The sequence below is a fragment of the Netta rufina genome (assembly GCF_964035555.1).
Source record: "Netta rufina genome assembly, chromosome: 9".
Classification (NCBI taxonomy): Eukaryota; Metazoa; Chordata; class Aves; order Anseriformes; family Anatidae; genus Netta; species Netta rufina.
Window position 1 is genome coordinate 12,393,580 of NC_140132.1, and position 21,168 is coordinate 12,414,747.

Genomic DNA, 21,168 nt, shown 5'->3' on the forward strand with positions numbered 1-21,168 from the left:
AGGGACTGCCATAGGCAGTCAGTGTGTCAACAAGCTTCTGTTTGCATTAAGGACTTTCTTAATTTGCAGCCTAATGGGAGTACTTTGTACAGCAAGAGCTCCTTAATCTCCACAGCAGCCTCTGTTTCCTCTCGGAGTATCCCAAAACTCCAGTCTGGACCCACCCAGAATGATTCAAGCAGTTTTGAATCATAAGGAAAACGCCTCACCAATATAAGGACTGGTATTTCAGTGGGTGCTTTTAAGAGCTACATTTTGGGGTGGTCCATATTTTGGTGTCCTGGCCCTCACAATTACTGTCTCTGTGGTTTGAGAGCCCTGCCCCACCCATGTGTCAGGGCCAAGAGGTGTTTTAGCTGCTCCGTGTCTCCAGCTCGAAGGGTTCCCCTGCTCCTGTGTTCACTGTGCAGAGGAGCCTGACCGCAGCCACCCCTGCTTGCAGCAAGCCTGCTGCTCATGAGGCACTAGCAGGAAAATGTGCAGAAACCCAGCAAACTCCCCCTCGTGGAGAAAAATGTGTGGGAAAAGAAAATACTGGACGTGCTGTAGTACAGGAAAATAAATTTTCACTTGTTGGACTTAGCAAACTTACAGGGAAATAGATGGATGCAAAATCTGTGACTGGTGCTTGACAGGATCTGTAATATTCTCCCTACTTGCTTGGACTTTGTGCATGCTCAGAAAGGGGATGCTGTGTTTGTATAGATCTTCTCCATGGTTTCAACGTTATTTCAACAACAGGTGATACTTCAGAAACAATTCTAAAAATCCTGCTCTTGATTCCCTGGCAAGGAGGAAATAAAACACCTAAGACTGGGGGAAAGGTTTACACCCAGACGTGCTAGTGTAATAGTTCTAATGCAATCCTGAAACCCTACCTGAAACTCTTGCAGTGTTTGCTTTGTTTTTGTCATGCTGGTTACGTAAGACTTCCATTTCTCACTTTTAGTCTGGTTAATATTAGTGTGTATACAAGCAAGAAGAATAATGGGTATTGTGGATTGAATTCTCATTTGCTGAACTTCATTGTTCCGAAATTGAAAATGCTGAAGCTGAACTAGTTAGCATTTGTTTCAGTGCCTCGGTCTGTGGGACGTTTTAGGTTGGTCATCTGCAGTTGCATGTTCCTCCTATTAAAAAAGTCTCATTATAGTTCTTAATGTGAAGTGAAACTGCCAAACTGGATTAGACAGAAAATTCTGCTTTAGTGCCAGAGTCATGACTTAAGTATTTTAGCTATGTTGTCAGTGTTGTACAACCAAATTGATCTTAAAACTTTCTTTTTCTTCCTCATGACAGAGGTCAAACTCCTGCTGAATCAGACTTCCAGGTGCTTGAAATTGCTCGGAAACTGGAGATGTATGGCATCAGATTTCACCTTGCATCTGACCGTGAGGGCACAAAAATTAACCTAGCTGTTTCACACATGGGTGTGCTGGTATTCCAGGTAAGGTGGGCAGAGCCTACCAGGTGCATCTGTCTCTTCATTAGCGTGTCTTGGGAGTAAATCTCATTTTAATTTCAGGTGTGTCTGGTTGCAAAATCTAGCACATTTTTTATGGTCAACAAAGTATCATTTAGGCCCACAAATTATTGTACTAAGTAAAATACAGTAAAAACCCTAATCTTGCTTGTACCATAAGATATCCTGAATATCTATGGGGTTACAAAATTCTTTTCCATTCCAGCTTCCTGGGTTTCCATTCAGTTTTCTAGTGTCTGCTCAGAGAGACACAAACATCGTAGGCTTTGTAGTTAGTCTTGTACTAAAAGATAACATTGCTTAACAGGATATTATTACAAGAAATAAGAATTGAACAGAATGGGATGGGGTGTGTGTGCGCATACGTGCATCTTTATGCCTGCATCAGAAATTGGTTTGTTGCTCTTCTGAAACTTTTGCAAACTTTTAACTATTATTGTTTCATTTCAGGGCAATACAAAAATCAATACCTTTAACTGGTCAAAGGTCCGAAAACTAAGCTTCAAGAGGAAACGATTCCTTATTAAACTCCACCCAGAGGTCTGTGTAAGTTCTGTCATAATAACAGACTTGTCAGTGTTGAAAACAATATTTTTTTAATTATGAAAAAATTTAGTTTTTAATTTTTAAATCATTTTCAGAGAACTAGGCTTGGCTTCACTATTCAAATAAAAATCTTTACTTTTTCACTCCGTGTCTTATCAACGATTCTAGCTTTGTGTATCAGCCTCGTTGTATCTTTGCCATAGGCATACACATGTGTAAATATGACAGAAAAACAATTAAAATCAAGTATTTGGTGTGTCCTGTCTGTGTACTTTTACTCTGAAAAAGTAGTATTTAATAATTTTCTTGGATATAAATGGCTTATATGAGCTCTCTGTTCCATTATAGTCAAACTGAGCTGAGCTAACTTAAGCACTGACATAGTAAATCTTTCTATTTCAGATAAAAACGTGTTAGGGAGTGCTTTTGACTGTAGCTCCTTAGGAGAACTATCTAGTACACAGCTGATACAAAAGGCATTTACTTTCTATGACTGTTTTATTCAGGAACTTGTTGAATATAAGCTGCTTGAATAAAAAAAAAAAAATCTGGTACAGAATCTCTTGATTCAAATATGAATGAAGTAACGTGATATGCCTCAGGAAACAGTAGTTGGCTGAGATTATGTTGTTGGAGCTTACTTTTAAGATCTAAGTGATTACTCTTACTACAGCCTTATCTTTTTTATATGTCTGTATAGCAGAAGTGTTATTTTTCATGCTTGGCTGATTTACAATAGATGTTTTTTATTGCGGATGTCATCAAAGTTACTGGTGCGTCCTTTGTTACTTCCATACTGTAATACAGGTTTACATTCAACTTAGGGTTGTATTAGAATGGAAAAAATATATATATGGGTATCAAATAGGTACGTGTAGCTCAGAAATTTGAAATGGGACAGGTTGGCTGTGTACGTGTCCCAAAGAGACCCTCAGAAATGTTATGTGATAACTGTATTCTGATATATGCAACATTTTCCTGCCTCTTCCAAATCTCATGAAGTGAAGGACAAACATCAGAACTTCTAAGGAAAAAGTATTTTAAAATCACTAATTATTCACATCAATATTTTAATTTCTTTCAAATTGCAAATTTTACAATCAGTGTTTCTTAACATGGAATATATCCAGCATGCTACTAAAGTCTTAGTTGAGTGCATTTTAAGTATTTTTCCATTTTCCATGTTAACAAATATTTTTGAAAGCTATTAAAGATTTATACTGCTTTCAAAATCATATCCATTGCTTTAAAGCATATGAGAAGTGATTTAGCAGAGTACTGTATCTCACTGTAGTTGAGCCTTTTTGTTGGGATGTATTTGTACTTTCCTTTTCTATTCTGTTGCCATTTTATGTGCTACTTGCTTTTTGTGTTCTGTTCCCAGGGTCCATATCAAGATACGCTGGAGTTTCTTTTGGGAAGTAGGGATGAGTGTAAAAACTTCTGGAAAATCTGTGTTGAATATCATACATTTTTTAGGCTCTTTGATCAGCCAAAGCCAAAGGCTAAAGCAGTCTTCTTCACCAGAGGGTCATCATTTAGATACAGGTATGAAGAAACGTAATGAATTTATTGAAGCTGAATTGCTTGTATCTTAGAAAATGAGATGAAAAGGAAAAAGTATTCTAAAATAATCTCATTTATAATTTTTATACACTGCATTTCATAATGTTTGTTCTTTTGTGGGTTCACAGTGGACGAACACAAAAGCAGCTAGTGGATTATATTAAGGACAGTGGGATGAGAAAAACTCCGTATGAAAGGTAAATGCAAATTATTTTGTAAGGTGAAATGTAGTTGAGACTTTCACAGTACCCTTATTTCTTAAATTACAATGGTTTTAAATGATTCTTGGAGGCATTTTCATTAGCTGACTTCTTCATTACTAATGCCTGCTTCAAATTTAAGGTAGCTGAACTAAATATTTTGCCAACTTGTAATCTCATTACGATGTAAAGAAGCGCATAAAAGTTTCAGTATTGCATTTTAATTTAGGTGGGCAGCATGTGACTTAGAAATCTAGAAGTTCAGTGTATTTTGAAGACACGTGTATGTCACCCTGTTCATGTATTTGAGCAAGGGGTAGTGCTAATTAAGAGCCCTGTTTTCATCCATTGTTCCTGAAGCTGACGTAGCCTGATGCTTTGCAATGTTGTACTTCCACATATTAATAGTGATGAACCTATTGTGTACCTGTCTCCCGTGTCCTAGTATTTATATTGTCACAAGGTAAGACAGTTCAACTTGCTAACTAGGCAGTGAAAGAGGTTTGTATATGTTGTTTTGCAATACAATAACTGCTAGAGTTGATTTGACTCTAGAAAGTCCAAAATAAGTTTGGGAACAGTGCCACAGGGAGAGTGGTCTCTTTTCTTGGCAGTATTAAGCTGCAAATATTGAGTCCTCATCACTTCGTAGTCATTGCTTTGCAGTATTAGGAATTAGAGTGGCTTGATAGAAGGACGCCGAAGAACAGCTGACACAATAACATCAAACTCAAGCTTAAATCCAAAATAGCATTGTCGTAGTTTTCAATTTTTGAACATGATTTTCATCGTATTGTTATTTTCAGAACATAATGCAGCTAGCATCCCTGGGCAGTAGTGGGTCATTTCTCTTGTGCAGAGGTTGCACCCTGAGGTCAATCTAAATACTGATGTTGACAATCACTGATATTTATAGACATTACCTGATGTAGGATATAATGTACAGCAGAGTAATCCGTACAAAACTGAAGCATAGTTGAGACTGTGTCTAAAATCGCACAAGTAGCCTGTGGTAGCGCATACAGTTGGTCTTGGGTTCTGCAAGTATGAAACAGTGACCTTAAATAGTCATTTGTTTCTAAACACATACATAAGGAGTGTGCATTTTTATTAAGAAATTATGTCACTTAAACTTGACTATGAAACCCATTCTATCCACATGTGGGAAACTCTTCACAGTTGTTTATCTGAAAGTTTATAAGAGCTTAATAGGAATTTCAGAAAGTTTGCATTTCATGTACTTGATGTCTTGGACTACAGTTGAGCTCCTTTGCCAGATGACAAGTGTCACTTGTTTAGTACTAGATTGATGGTTGGACTTGATCTTAAGGGTCTTGACCAACCTAAATGATTCTATGATAGGTTGATTTTCTAGTAAATGATTTCCATAGAATAACTTTAACCATGACTGTGATGCAGGATACCACTTTTTTGAGTTTAACATATAGAATGTTATATGCCATTAACTAGATGGTTGACTGAAATGTTATTTATAATCATTGTTACAGATTACAAATGAATAGTTTCAAAACCAGAATGTATTAGAAGTTTATATTGATGACAAAGGAAGAAACTAAATCTGATATTTAATCTATCCTTTTGCCCCATGTTGCTTTTGAGCTCAGTGGTATGAATGATCTGGATCTTGCTTATCTGTATGTTTCTTACTCCTGTGTTGTTCAATTTAGAACAATTGTCAATTTTTAAATCTTGAACTAGTTATTAACAGAATCTAATAAAATACATCTTGAGACTTTTTTATTGGCTATTAGAATGTAAATAGCTGAAGAGGGAAGGGAGAAGGCTGATTGATGTCTTGGATGCTCACAGGATGCTCTCTTTTCTGCAGGAGGCACAGCAAAGTCAGAGTGTCCACTCACGCTTCAAACACAGACGTGCCAAAACAGGTTAGTTCTGCAGCACTGTAGGCAGTGCAATCAGTAGAGTTGACAAGCACCTTTCCAAGGTGACTGCATAGGAAGGTGATTAAGTGCAATTCTTGTCTGGAATCAGTTGCACTGTTTAATCTTTGTCCCTGATGCATGGTTTTTCTTCTTTTGCCAGTAGTAGCAGTTTTGATAGTTGTAGCTGATGGGGTCTAAGGTGAATATTTTCCTTTTCAGAGTTCAGTTCAACTCAGAAGATGTCATAGTTCCTAGTATGTTACTCTTTCAGAGGATTAGGTTGTGTTCACTTACTATCTGCCTTCTTTTTGTGGAAGTCTTAAGTTCATTGTATAGATGCCTTCTACAGCCACAGGCAAGAACTACATGTATAAATGCAACAGTTTATTGTTTCACTGAATGTGCTTGCATTACATGTGAGAGGCTAAGGAAGCACTCAAGATTTGGCAGTTCTTGTTTTGTGTTATTTTCTGTTGTTTATGCTATTCAGCAGAGGCTATAAAATACATGGTTTCAATTTTCCAGCTGGTTACCAGAATTTGGGGAAAAAAGATCTTGCCTCTTACTGAGGATGCTAGATCTATTTCTACATGCAAAGTTTTATTTGCTATAAAGTGAGCATTGTTGAAGTACGCATTCCCTTTGTGTCAGGAGACAGACATTGGTTTTGTTTTTGTTTGTATTATAAAAATCTTGTTACCTGTTCTTTTTCTTACTTTCTTTTCCTCAGAGTGTTGCATTCACTGAGGGCTTGAGAACCCCAGGGTCTCCTGCCTCAGCGACTGTCCCCTTCCACTCATTTCATTCATCGGCCACTCCTACTACTGTCCTGCCCATCTTTGCAGAAACCAGCCCTTCCTCTTTGGACCCCCGAGTGCCATACACAAGGATTCCAGAGAAAAATACTGCAGCGCCTGTAGAAGAAACAGGGAGGAAATCGATGCAGCAGCCTGGATCTCCCACGTTCCAGTCATTCCAAGGTGTTGGGTTTGGTAGTGTTGCAGGAAACTGTAACCCTGCGTGTCCTGTTGCTGAGAGTGGTTGTGGTTTAGATCTAGACATAGAGAAGAGCAGTAAGGAGAGTAGGGCTCTTTGTAAAAATGACAATGATGAGGATGACTTTACCACAGGTGGTTTTGTCGCTGAAAAAGAGCATCAGCACTGCAGTAGGGGCGCCCCTCTTTTCACATTGACAAATTCACAGTTACAGGTGTCAGAGGAATTTATTGATGACGACCCAGCAGAAATTTCCTTTTTTGCTGGGGGCTCTGAGGCATTTTCATACGTGTACAGCGGTTTGGAGTTAAAGGGCTCTGATTTTTCGAAGCATGCGTCAGAGTTGACTGGCTTAACTAAAGATGCCCTTCAACAAAATACAGTCTCTTCTCAGTCGAGCCCTGACAGGTACTCAACAGAAGCGGTAGATATGAATATGGAAGACGAATATGAATTTGAAGAAGAGAGTGATTTCAATGGCAATGAGAGGCCATCAGATACGTCGGAGTTGTTTGAGGTTAAGGCACAAGCAAGCAGAATGCAAAGCCTCCTGAGCCCTTCTGAAACGAGCTCACTCATCAACAACCGTTCTGAGAGCAGCTCCCTCAATAATTTGCCCCTAAACGGTACGTCCTCCTTGCACACGTACAGCTCCGCTAACCATTCGGAGGCGAGCTCGATGGTGAACTTCCCAGCCTACTCAATCCGCTCGGAGTCCAGTTCAGCCTTCCAGTTCAGTGACATCATTGATCAGCTAGAACAGCTCAGCTATCCACCTACCACCACGGAAGACTCTAGCAGTACAGATACAGACTCCTGGGACTCTGAAACTGCTGCACCACTGGATGTAAACCTTGTCTTTAGTAATCCTTTTGCTCAAGCAGCTGGTGAGAACTTCACTTTTGACTTTCAGAATAATTTAAAAAATCTCACTCAGGAAGATTGGACAGAGAAAGCGCATGTCAATCATTGATTCTTGATTTTTAGGAGGGATTTCTCTAAGCTGTTTAGGCTTAGAAGCCAGAAAGGTGTGATGTCAGTCACTTTAAACAAGAAAACTCCAATCCATTAGCTGGATTTTAAATCACGTACCATAAGTGATTTTTTTTCCTGTGTCTCTTCAGTTCTCTTAAAGCATCCTAGCTCTGGTACTGCATTATATGCATCAAACTACATCCAGAATGTTTCATAACAAGCTACAACGTCCTCAAAATACTATAGGTAGGAAAAACCACTGATTTTGGAGAATTTAAGAGCCATCAGCTCACTCATGCAGACTTGTCACAAACTACAGTGTTGAAGGATTTTTTTGGCTAGGAACACATCTGTAAGAGTGCTATAATATGCTGAACACAACAGCTATTTTTGCAAATGTTTGTTAATGAGAAGCCACAACCTGTAAATTAGCTGCTGTTCTGCACTGCAGTGAGAGTCCTTGTGTGATTTTTTTTTTTCCACAAACAAAAAAAGGATAATCTTCTTGTCAACTATGAAGGATAGTTTTAAGATACAGAACTATGCGACATGATCAAATGAAAATGGGAGCCAACAAAACTTCTTGTGAAGACAATCGTATTTTATGACTACAAAGTGCCTTCAACAGTTGAGCAACAAAAAAGCACACTTCTGCTTTTCAGTACTTTGGAGATGCATGCATAGACCGCGAAAGCACTTAATCCCCTTTGCATTTTTATCTAATCCTTTTTCTTGATTTAATTATGCTGCAAAAAAGTGCTTACAAATTAGCTCATAAAAGTGTACTTGATCTGGGGAAAGACAGGTGCGGGGAAATCTGGTGACAGCTTTAACTTTTTCTTTAAAATATAGGCTTTTTTTTATTGAAAGGAGGAGATAGTGCAGTACTAGTACAATCAATGCCTCCAGAATAAGCAGCTTACTGTGATAAGTATGATATTATATTCAATATTTCATATCAGTTTTCTTACTTGTTGTATTGCCAAAAGGCTTTCCTTCTTAGTCAAACATTTACAAAATACCAGTATTTCACAAAATTCTGATAACTAAAAATTCAAGGGAATTCCTCTCAATGTGTAGTAGAATATGACAAGGTAAAACATCCTTTAGTCACCCATTTCTTCTAGTTCAGTACCTACCAAGACGTGACTAGTACTCACGGTACTTACTAGCATTGTGGTTGTTGTGTTTGAATGGGATCACTGTTGTTCCATTAGAAACTTGTCGCATTTGCCAGTGGCACAGAAAATCGAAGCACATTTAGAACTAGTTTGAACTTACAGGAATGTACAGCTGTTTAATTGGTCTTTTTTGTTTGTAAGTGCTATGTGTGTGTTTGTTTTTCTTCTTCTCCTGTTGAATGTGTGTTCTGTAGCTCTTGATTTGACTTTATTCATACCTGTGGAAATTGTCATAGATGTGACTTTTGTAAATAGGCATTTGGAGGAGGTCTTCAGTTGTGTCAAAAGCTGGTTCCTTTATGTTTTTAGTTTTTTGTCTGGTTTCCTTCCATAACTACATTATGTAACTTGAAAAAGAAAATCAGAAAAAAATACTTCTGTTTACTAACTCTCTTACAAGTAGTAGGGTGAGGGACTAAAATGTGGATAAAGATTTAGAAGGCTGCCTTTAATGTCTTTGACCTTCAAAAAACGAAAATCAAGATTGAACTATTTTCATACAAGTACGGCTGCCTCTGTTCTGTTTCGTGCCTCAATCACAAGCATTCTCTCTAAATAAGTTACAGTTGCTTAATATAGGAATAAATCCAACTAAATTCTCCAGAATTTCCAAAGATCTTAAGAGGAAAAAAAGCTTGTTTCTGTAATTTTAATAAATGTGCTTGGTAAGCCTGAGAGGAGGCTTGCTGATATATTGTCTTTCAGAGCAGTCAGTCCCAAGAAGTGCCTTTAATATGTTTCTTCTCCATGTACTTTGCAGCTATGCAGAATTTCTGTTGGCAATTTTAAGTCTCAGGGATTTTTAAACAAACTAGTAGTAAGTCTCAATCTGATACCCATTTTGTTTTTTAAAGGAGCTGGAGTGACTAGGGTCCCGGTCCGTCATCTTTTAGAGCAAGATGTGTCTAACCTCAGGAGAGGACGGGCTGGGGCAAGCGTGTGGGGAAAGGGGGCATAGATCCAGGTACAGAGCTGTTCAGGCTAAGGTTTTAGTTGAGTGTGTCACCAGGAGCACTGATCTTTCACATCTTCTGACTCTGCTCTATGTCTGAAGTGGGGATGCTTGCGTAAAGACGATGCTGGTCAGCACCTAAAAAACAGTGTCCTTTGCTAGGATTGCACCCTGTGGTGGACTTGCAAGCAGTGTGCCGCTTTCTCCTTTCCCAGGTGTGGGATGTGGAGAAACAGAGACAGGCCATGTGCTTCTCAGGCACACCTGGATTGGTTAAAGGAGCTAGAGTTGAGTACTAGTCGATACCCTGCTGGAATGCTGTTTCTGTAGGGGTTCAGTACTACTTCCTATGCCCCTGGCACCTGCTAGTTATATCTTTGCTGTTGGTAATTGATAGCTTATGGCTGTCACGGTGTTTATTTGTTTTTTTTTTTTTTCCCCGGCCTTTTCTGATTTTTAGAGCTATATGTCTTTTGAAGCCTACTGTTGCATGATTGGCTATTTTCTTTTATTTATGGTTTTCCACATAGGCACAGAAGAGGAGAAAATTTAGTTTGTATGTCACAGTTTCCCTATAGCCGGAAAGCTGTGAGGAAGGCTTCTTGATTTCCTGTGGAGGGGTGAGTTCAGATTTATTTTCTGATGGAGGTGTGAGTAAAAACCAGCCTGCCTTTGGGCGCTGCACAGTGACTTATGCATCATTTACCAGTTGTTCTGGTGCAATAGAGTTATGCCAGGCATCCTCTTCTCCCCCAGCAACCTCCTGATAGGGCAGGAGAAGATGAGAGAAGGAAGGGCTTTCCCTTCTCTGTTTGTACATTGCCTTTGAATAGTGTAAGGTGGTGTGTGAACTTTGGTGCAGTGCAGTTATGCCCTGAATACCATCTGTGCTGTCAGAGTTACTCCTGGGGGTTTGTTTCGTTGTCTTTTTACAGTGTTGAAACTGCTTATGCTTAGTTCCTGGTACTGGTTTCATTTTTTTCCTGAGAACCCAAGTTTTCTCATCAAGAAGATGAGCGGGGTGCCGGCAGGTGCTGAAACGGTGCCAGCATCAGGAGCTGGGACCCCCATGGATCCCAAGCAGTGAAAGCTGCTGCAGGGATCGTGATATTAAAAAGGGGGGAGAGTATATAAGAAGAATCAGGAGATCTTTATGGGGTATCCTGTGCACGCTCACCTTGAGAAGGAGGAATATGAGGAATTGTGGTAGGAGCAGGTGAAACCCTGGCTGCAAAACTTCACTTGTTCATGGCAAGTGAATGGGTGTCTTTTCCTCTCCCCGGTGTGGTTGTTCATGGAGGTATGTTCTGTCATGTTTACTTTCTGCCCCCGCCTCTGGGAGGCTTGGAGGGACGTCATGCTCTTCAAGGTACTTAGGTTTGTTGTTGACATGCAGTTCTAGTGCTGCATTTTTCCAGTAGAAAGAACCACTGGGGTTTTCAGGTTTGTTCTTTGCTCTCCACAGTTCTCCAGACAGCTGTGCTTGAGCAAGGGGGGAGCAAGCCACGGACCCCTTGCCCCTGTTCTCTATCCTTTTGCTTCTCTGTTCCCCTCTATTGGGTAGGTCCCATTGCAGCAAATATATGCAGCCATAAAGTGTATTTCAATATTCTTGGCTTTTCCAAGTGAGTTAGGCTGAGAGATTCAGCGCTCTTGCGGTACTCAGTGTGCGCCTTGCAGCATGACTAAAAGACATGAAGAAATGAATGTCTTAAAAGGATAAGTTAATCTGTGCCTATATTGTTGTATGTGCCTATTTACAACCATTCTATTCTTGAGTGCATTTATTAAATATAAAGCACTACACGAGAACATTTTGATCTTCGTGTATGTAGTTAGTGGATCTCTTTTAATTTGCACATAACACTGGTCATAGAATGTTCTCTGACCTATCAGCCACCCGTTTAAACATTGGTAAACCTTACTAGCCTGTATTATTGCTTGTGTGTATACTTTGTAATTTTAAAATACTCATTCATTATTAGAGTAATACTTGCTGTATATTTCCCAGGAATTACCATATTTTATCCTAGAATGCAATAGGGCAGCATGTTGATTTGCTCTCAACTTTCACTTTAATTTCCAGTGAATTTCAGAGTTGCTGGATAATACCAAGTATTGATCTCCTTTTTCCTGTGTATATTTTTATTGTGATCATAGGTGATTTTAAGGGTTGATTTTTGTATTTTTTTTTCTTTTTTGGTCGGTGGTTTCTTTCTGTGGTGTTGGTGGTAGTTTGTTCAGTTGCAAATCTTGGTAAGGGCAAGATTTTGTGGAGAAGAAAATAAAAGCCATTATTCTATGCAATTTGGTGCAAACCTGTCGGTAAGTCATTCCCATTATTGTCATTTTGCAAAAAGTTCTAAGCCATAATTATCAGGTATCGACTGAGTGAATGAATATACAACACAATCTTCATTGTAGACTTTTAGCTGTCATTACCTATACTTAGTAGATCCTACATTGAACTTGTCACAAATGCTGTGTATATGTGTGAGCCTACATATATACTATATGTATGAAGATGGGGAGACTTTATAGTTCCAAACGTGTGTCATAAAATCCATTTAATTTATTATCGTCTTGTGGGCTATTGCAGGATTAGTCCACAGAGCAAGCTGTAGCTTTGGAACATGGTTTATTGAACCTGGTTTGTGGGAAGGTGTTGCTACAAATTTTTCAAAGTCACAATATTTTACTGTTGTTTGAATATGCAAGTCTCAGATGGCAGCCAAGAGTGTGGTTTGTGACAGTTTTGCAGCTTGGTAAGAAACCAGAAATGCCTATTTGTCAATATGTACAGATACACACATGCTTTGGTTAGAGTGAATCCCCAGTTTACTAGGTGCTACTCTTTTCAGGAAAGGATTACATTAAGAAAACAGAGGGCTGGAATTTCTTATTTGATCTCTTGAATTTTTATCTTTTATACAGTAAATGTTTTTATTGAATTACATGTTGGGACTTTTACTATCTTTGTGTCTGTTGAGATTGCCAGTTATGAACCTGCAGATTTGTACTAATTCATAATTTTAATTGTTTATGCAATAAAATAAGGAAAACTTGGATATAAATGACATCATGGGCCTTTTAGCTTTATTTTTCGTTACCCTTGTGTTTGAAACAGAATGAATGTTCTGCTAGCCAAAGCATCTTAGAGTTTTATTGCCAGATTTCTCAAGGCAGTTTTTCTCTTGCATCCTTTTGTTGAAAGTACAGCACAGCCAAATATTGGTGTGTGTTTTTCAGATTACTGTTTTCTGCAAACCTTTGTTTGGAATAGAAATGGGAGTAAAAATTAAATATAATTGCTAGAGTGGAATCTTACTGTGGATTCATTTTCTTTTAAACTGGATATGACCCTTGGACTGTCTTCTGTATATTTGTTTTTATAGAAGACCTATCCTTTGTTCTAAACACGGGGTATGCAGACAGTTAGATTGCTTCATATTTTCCAGGTTCAGAGTTCACCTTCAGGAATTTGTGATAAAGATGTGGGTAAATCTTTTCCTTGATCACGTAAACATTCGATGGAAAAAAGCCAGTAGTACGCATATAAGTAAACTGAGCAGGTTTCTGGGCTAACTTGAATTCGTGTATTTTTTTGGAGTTATTCTCAATATGGTATTTACCGAGTTAGAAATAAAAACATCCACTCTAAAACACTTCGTTTTTAATCAAGGTGGAATTATTTAACCAAATTGCCACTGACTTCCTTTGGAATATCAGGAGATTGTAGAACTTACCATGTCATATTACTTTGTTACAGGGGCTGAATTTGGTGGACTGTTTTCCCTGCAAAGTTAAACCAATATTCATGTAGAATCAAGAAAATAATGTACGTGCAACAAATAAACTGTTTAGGTCGAAACCTTGACCATTCACATCAGCTGTGCTGCAGAGGTTTGTGTGAAGTAGTAATCTGAACATGTACAGGTCAATATTGGCTTATTTTTTATCAAGCTTCATGTTCAAGTGTAGCTTTATGTGCAGCGCTTTAATTTGGACTGAAGAATGGAAATATCATCTGAAAAATAACTGAGAAGTGATGCCAAAACCTTCACCCTGTGTAGTCTGCTTCTCTTTAAACTTTTAGTAAAAGCTAGTCGATATAATTAGCAAAAACAGTGCTCCAACATACTGGTCTAGTCCTCTAGTGGGAACCTTTAAGACTTTAAATGATGTTAATCTCAGAGGAAAGCCCATGGAGCTGTGAGCTGTGTGCTTCTCTTCTATTTTCTGAAACGTCTTTGCAATGTGAGACAGGACAGACCTATCTTATATTTGATTTCTGAGATCTGAAAATCAAACTCCAGTCTTCTCAGCCAGCATAACTATGTTCACAGTTATTTTTTTTAGTCCAAATTCCACCTCAACCATCTCCCTTTTCCCGGTGGAGCTGAACATTTCTTATAGAGCTGATTTTTTCACTGAAAAAAGAAACACATTTGTGTTGCATTTCTAAAGATTTACAGTGCTGATGAGAGGATGGGTGGGAGGCAAAAACTTTCTTTTCTTAATGCCATCTGACATGCTTCTGAAGGTATACAGGAAAGAGAGTTGTTGGGTTTAGCATGCTGGCTTTCCAGAGCCACTTTTAAAATTAAAACCACAATTAAAACTCAGGCACACAATTTTAAATCTTTATTTATTTGACATTTCCTTGTGTGGGAGAACAAAGGCATGAAGTATTCTCTCTTAACTTTTGTATAAGTATGCTTCAAAAATGTATGAGTATAGCTTGTTTTATAACTGGAACAAAAAAAAATAATCTTAGTGTATACATATGTGGACAACTAGCAGTTTATCAGGGTGAACATCACATGACTGTTTTTAGACAATAGAAATTAGATGGTCCAAATGATAAAGGTCAGTGTTATGGCTAAGTATAACCTAGCCAGTGATTCTCCACATATTCAGCTTTTTTTTTTTCTTTTCATAGAAACTAGCTGTAACTTTCTGTATATTGGTTCCTCTTCATTCTCGAAGTTTGATCTGTAAGGTGGTTGGATCTCCCCAGCACATCTCCCTGCTGCTGTCCCTAATGTGGTACCAAAACTTGCTCACTGATAAGTCAGGCCTAAGACCTGGCTGCCCTCTGTTTTCTTCCTTGCTTTCTCTGTTGTTGCTGATTGCACAAATGCTTAGTCCCTGGTGTCAGGTAGTGCTTTTCCTAAATTTTCCTCCACTACCCACATCTGAAGTTTGTGTTGGGCAAAGATGTGAATTCCCTGTGAAATGCCTGACAGGTTAGAGAAGATCTCTGCAGTATTTCTGTGAGCAAGGCCGCTAAGAAATGTGTGGCTGCTACTTCTGCAAGGACAATTCTAGGTTATTACAAATGGATTTTGGATATAGGGCACGAATTTAAATAGATGCAACTACAGGAAAAAAAAGAAACAAACATAAAAAACAAATGCGTGCTAACTTTAATAATGCTGTGAGAGAGATGTGATTCAAGTACTCTTGATGAAAATACAAGGTAAGGTAATGGTTATAGCAGCTGGCCTAAAGTTTGATTTGTTTGTTTTTTTAAAAATAGACCTAAAATAATCCAATAATGTACTTTCTCTGACTGGTTTCATATAATACTCTAAAAGTTTTTCTATTTCAAATTTTAATTTGAATCTTCACATCCATATATACTGAAGATCAGTAAAAAAAAAAAAAAGTAGAGTAGAAAAATGTTTATATTGAGTCATAGTCTTGTATATTAGATGGAGGCTTTCACATTTTTTAGCTGGACAAAAGAAGGCAATGTAAACAATAATTAAAAAAAATGACAATATTATGCAGTAGCAGCGAAAGATAAGGCTGGCATTCTCACTGAAGTGCGGGGCTGTGCTCATCAAAACCAGTGCTTATGGAATGTTTTACTGTTAGATGTGATTTATTTTTTTTTTTAATTACATTCATGCTGGTCTTTGTTATGAAACCCTGGTTTTGTTTGCCTAAGGATATTTAGTTTTAACTATATAGCATAATTAACTAAGAAAGTATTCATGTTCTTAAATGTTTTATTTAGAGAATGTGGAATATCACATTGAACTCCCATGTCTTGATGTTTGTATGTGATGTGAAAGCAAAACTTTGTCAAGCACAGAATGCAGTCATGTGTTTGAGGGTCTGCTTTACGTAGGGAAATACCCACGTCATTGCTCAGAAACATGTTCCTGCTCACGGCAGGGCTCCCTGATTTCAGACCTTCGCCCTGGGTGCTGACTGTAGAGAAGTGGTGTCTGCTTGGTGCAGAACACACCTGGGCGGCCCCGCTGCGAGCAGACCCCTGCCCACCTTGCTGCTGCGGGTCGTGCTGTCTGGGGATGCGTTCCCACACCGTCACCTTCCCACCTGTGTTGTCCCACCTCACAAGGAGTTTACTGTGTTCAATGCCTGCTGAAAGCAGTGAAAAAAGCAAGCAAGCAAACAAAATCCCCAAAGACAGCAATAATTAAAAAAACATCCCGGCTTTGCATGATGTTCTGCAGCCTTTCCTAGAAAAGCCCAACTTTGGATGGCACGTTAACCAAGGAATGTCCCTTTTGCAGAATTTGCCTTTGGTGCTTTGTCATCCTCGGGGAGCGAGCCGAGGCCGTGTGTGGGCAGGGGCCGGCGGCCATGTTCCGGGCAGCTGCCACAGAGAAGGCCCCGGTGCCAGTGCTGGGTGAGGGAGCGCTGCCTTCACATCCAGCAATGTGGCCCTTGCTTTGGGCTTCTCCTTTTACTCTGTCTGCAAGGGACAGGGATCTCCGTGTCGGATACAAATGAGCTAATGAGTGTTTTAAATAGATTTAATGGCCGTCTTCTCCTGACGGAGTAATAAAGTGAAAACCAGATGGTTTGACGGAGATGGGCGGTGGAGTGTCTGTGGTAAATCATCCCTCTGCTCCCTGCGTGCCTGGACAGTGGGGCTGTCTACCCAGAAGTAACTAATATGAAAGCTTCTGGAACGTGTGGCCACATGGTGTTAAACTCCAGGAATTTAAAGAGCCTCTAGCACTGGTTACCTTTTCGTTCTGAAGCTGTTTCACTGTCCGTGACATGGAAAAGCAGCCTTCCAACAGCCTCTTGGCCCCGCGTGGGTGAAACAAATATCAGACGTTGTCGCTTCCCGGTGTTAACATTAAAAGTAGCTGGAATGAAGGAAATGCACGGGCAGGAGCAACGTGCGCTCCAGAATGCCTTTGCTTGGCTAGTGTATTAATAGTTAACTCCGCAGCCTTAATCAGCTGAATCTCTTCCAGGTGACCGAGCGCAGCACTGTTTAGCTTCCTGCATTTGTCAATGTGAAAATTACGCACTTCAGCTTCCTCGTCACTGTCATGCTGCAACTGCGCATTTAAGTGGTTTTGCTTCCTGAGCCAAAGAGCAGCAGCTGGCTCCTGCCCGCTGGGAGCGAGAAAGCTCATACTTCTCCCCCAGCACGTGTGCCGTGGGGTGTGCGTGTCTGAAAAGATTTTTTTGAGGCGATTTTTAAGTGGTTTGGCAACGGGAAGAGGACGACTAGTGAAACCAATGGGAGGGTTAATACACAGGTCTCATGCAGAAGTCGTGCGAAGTTGAATCTGCAGTGGGAGTGATAATACGGAAGGAAGGTGTAGATGTCAACCTGCTCTCTGCGTGAATTCCCTAGGGGACAGGAGTTAGCAGTTGTCAGGACAAGAAAATCCAAACTGAAGGAAATTTCAGAAATGCCTGTGGGAACTGCTCAGGCTGATGCCTGGGGAGGTGCAGCTCGAGGCTCAGGGCTGATAGTGCAGCTCACATTTTTGGCTTTGCTGTCTGTTTTCTGTTGGCCTTTGGTCAGGTGATTTAGCCCTTCCTTTCTGCATGGAATGCAAAAAATAACGCCAGGGAGTGTTGCAAGAATGACTGAATGTTTGAACAGTGCAGTAGAAGTGAGAGATACCGAAGTGCTGAGTGCCTGCTTAGTTGTCTGATCTAATGAAGCTTGGCTGTTTATCATGGGGGGGGGGGGGGGGAAGGTAATTTAGGTAGGAATGTCATGGTTCTAGTGTGAATAATTGGAGTATCCGTTGCCTTCATTTGGTCCTAAAAAGCAGGTTTTGAACAGTCGTGCTCACTGCAGGGCCCCACGGGGGTCTGCATGTTGTGTCTAGGGAGTCTGCAAAATGGAGGACAGCAGCTACCTGCTAGTAATGGGCTTTAAATTCACAGTAGTGGTGGTTTATTTAAGTATTGGAAATCTTTAATGGGTCCACAAATACAAAATAAAAAATACCAAAATTACCAATCCAGAGCAAAGCAGCACACGCTGCTCCGCTTTCAGACATGCTTTGCTGTGTACAGGGTTGTATCCATCCAGTTAAAATGCTCATCTTTCGTAGTGCTGCAAATTTGGTTTCCTGAGATCAGTGGATTATTCCATTTGTACACATGGCAGAAGAGCCATGCATGAAATCTGTCATGTGGTCCCTTTTGGTCTACAATTGTTTTCCTCTCCCATGAATACAGTGTTGGAGATTCCCTGAATTCAGAATGTATTTCTTACTAGCTTTGTCTTCTGGATTTTTTCTGGAGTGGGACATAGCACAAGGATTTAGCCTAGATTTCGCTGGGGTCAAAAGTAATTCTTATTTTAGAAAAGGAAGAATTAAAAGGTGTGTTCTTGCTACTTGCAGTATAATCCTATGTTGTGAACCCTGTTATGCAACAAAATCCAGTGGGATTTGAGCACTTCTTCCTAGACTGTAAGCAATTTATCTGTATCAATAAATGTAGTTCTGAAGGTATCTGTCCGTACTGCACAGCCACATAACAGCTGGTTTGTGCAGAAAACTCTGTTTACGTTGAAAAACATGCTTAAGTATTTGGATGTGTGTTCCTTTTGTATATACATATACATACACACACATATATATGTTCTGAAATAGCAATTATGGTTTACGCTAGCAGTGGGTAGTTGTCTTAGACATAGTATCTTCAAAAATATTTTTCTCTTTTTCCGCTCCATCTTCTCATTCTCTTCCCCTCTAGGCCTCCCAGTGGACCATTCTCAGCTCTCCTCACTTGTGCTGAAGAGTCCCCTGGGCTTGAACACAGTGTTTCAGGTGAATTTGAATGCAGCTGGCCAGGGTTCATCTCCTCTTCTGAGTCCGGTCCTCAGTGACGCTGGCGGTGCCAGGATAGAAGAGGATGACGAAATGAAACGTAAGGTGAGATAATGACGCTCCAGAGAATTTATTTACTTTAATGAGTGAAATGATCATTTCAGGTGAGGAGTTATGCTTTCGGGTCACTGAATGTTGATTGCTTTTTTTTTTTTTTTTTTGAAAATGAATGTGTTTGGTTATTCATGTTAAAAACTTCAGTGCTGAAGATTTAATCAAGCCTCATTGTTAGGGCAGGAATCTCCCCCTGCCTTGTTGGTATTGGTGGATTCTGTTTTGGTTGCTGGCATGACATTCTGGTGTTTTAGCAGGAGCTCACTGCAGAGGGCTCCAGAGCAGCAGGAAGCTCTTCTCACAACCTGTCTTTTCTACCTTGGAATGGAAATGAGATGCTGCTTCCCAAGATGAGCTATTTTTGGGAAACAGTTGATGCATATTTAGTATAAAACTGTACTTGGTACATTTTGGGCTGTAACTGTGTTATGGTAGAATGTAAAAAGGGTTCATCCTTGTGCTGAAACTATTTGAAAGGACACTTGAGAAGAAGTGAAATGTTCAAGATGATTCTCAACACAGTACAGAATCGCACAGTATCACAATATCTATTCACACATATCACAATATCTGTTGATCATTTTGTATTCTTTCAGCGCTATCCAACTGACAAAGCATACTTCATAGCAAAAGAGATTCTTGCTACAGAACGGACATATTTAAAGGACCTGGAAGTTATTACAGTGGTAAGTGGTTTTAGCTTTCTTTAATGCTTTTTCTTAAGATTTGTAATAATTGATTTGGAAGAATTTGGAATTTCTTCCAGATAGCAGAAGAAGGTCTTCCAATAAAACGTGATCCTTGAGCCATGTAGCTCTTACCTTCCTTGTTATATAGGCCCTTGTGTGGGAGAGCAGATATCGTCTTTAGACTTCTTTGTCACTAGCTCCAATAGCTACATCTTATAATTTCTGTGGTTTAGGCAAAATCTCTCTTAGAAAATTCTGAACACAGGGTACATCAGGATAGCCTAAAAATGTTGTGTATTCAGCTTCACTGATTGCTGTTGCTGTCAGCTGTGCTTATAATCTAGCTGTCATCACCTTGGGATTCCTTGTGAAACTTCATATTATGAGAGTAGATGACAATTTCAAAGAGTATTAAGGATCCATGGAGTTTTGAGAGGTTTAGTCCTTAATTATTATTATTTATTTTTTTTTACCCCACCTTATTTTAAGGAGGCGAGAAAGACCAGAGTAGCTGACGGAGTTGGATGACAGCTTTGGATGACTTGGATGACAGCTTTGTTTCCAACTCTTTAAGAGCTATTTCTCTACTTATTCCAGACTTGAACATGATGTGGCTGCTGTGTTTCTACAAATGATTGCTTTAATTTCATCAAAGAGAAGTTTGTGCCCTTTGTACCATACATCGTCAGTTGTGTTTTGTGAGAATTCAGTGAGCATCATCTCACTGAGGTTCCTCCTACAGACTTCCCAGAACTTTCCTAAAAGGCTTGGGAACATATGGTACCTCAGAGGATTTCTGTCATGTTCCCATCCCTGACAGAAAGCTGGGAACTAAAAGTGATTTAAAATAAAGGGCCATATGTGACACACAACTTGAGCTGCTAAATAACTTGTACATGGCTACAAGTTTTATGAAAGAGCTGTGGTTCTGCCTTGAAGTAAAAGCAGACATAAAACATCATCTGTGGCAGTTACTCTGTAATTCGCTGTGCCTCAGAGTCATTACCAACCATTTCATCATTGCATTAAGAAACATGCTTATGCCTGGAAACAACAACAAGCCTCATATTTGTAATGTTTGGCAAGGAAAGGAATAACATCTTTTCATCTTTCTCAGATCTTCCCTGAATGTTTCTTCTTCCTTTCTGCTGTTTCCTTGTTCATACACTTTCTCCTTCCCCCATCCCTGCAGAAGCAGAAATGTTTATGCTGGTGATAAACACCTTAAACAGAGTACGTTTCTTAAACAGAGAAAAAAAACGTAATTTATGATTCTTCCTGCAGTGGTTTCGCAGTGCAGTCATCAAGGAGAATGCTATGCCAGAAGGCCTGATGACATTACTCTTCTCTAACATAGACCCAATTTATGAGTTTCATCGAGGGTTTCTGAAAGAAATTGAGCAAAGGTTATCACTCTGGTAAGCATTAATAGTGCAGTGCATGGTCAACAGTCAGAGAGAACCTTTTATGTCCTCACATCAAAAATGTACT

The 21,168-nt window shown here is 39.5% G+C and overlaps 1 protein-coding gene across 2 annotated transcripts in view; it reads left to right on the forward strand.

Annotated features, from left to right (window-relative positions):
- FARP2 (FERM, ARH/RhoGEF and pleckstrin domain protein 2) overlaps positions 1-21,168 on the forward strand; it is a 75,638-nt gene that overhangs the window by 41,547 nt on the left and 12,923 nt on the right. For both annotated transcript variants that reach the window (XR_014618718.1, XM_084292346.1), the window contains exons 8-16: positions 1,300-1,447; positions 1,934-2,023; positions 3,414-3,577; positions 3,724-3,792; positions 5,645-5,702; positions 6,430-6,679; positions 18,801-18,979; positions 19,585-19,674; positions 20,962-21,095. Coding sequence is in view for 1 of the 2 variants with exons in the window: in XM_084292346.1 (XP_084148472.1) it covers positions 1,300-1,447; positions 1,934-2,023; positions 3,414-3,577; positions 3,724-3,792; positions 5,645-5,702; positions 6,430-6,679; positions 18,801-18,979; positions 19,585-19,674; positions 20,962-21,095 (1,182 nt within the window). In the remaining variant the exon portion in view is untranslated. The remainder of the gene's footprint in view (positions 1-1,299; positions 1,448-1,933; positions 2,024-3,413; positions 3,578-3,723; positions 3,793-5,644; positions 5,703-6,429; positions 6,680-18,800; positions 18,980-19,584; positions 19,675-20,961; positions 21,096-21,168) is intronic.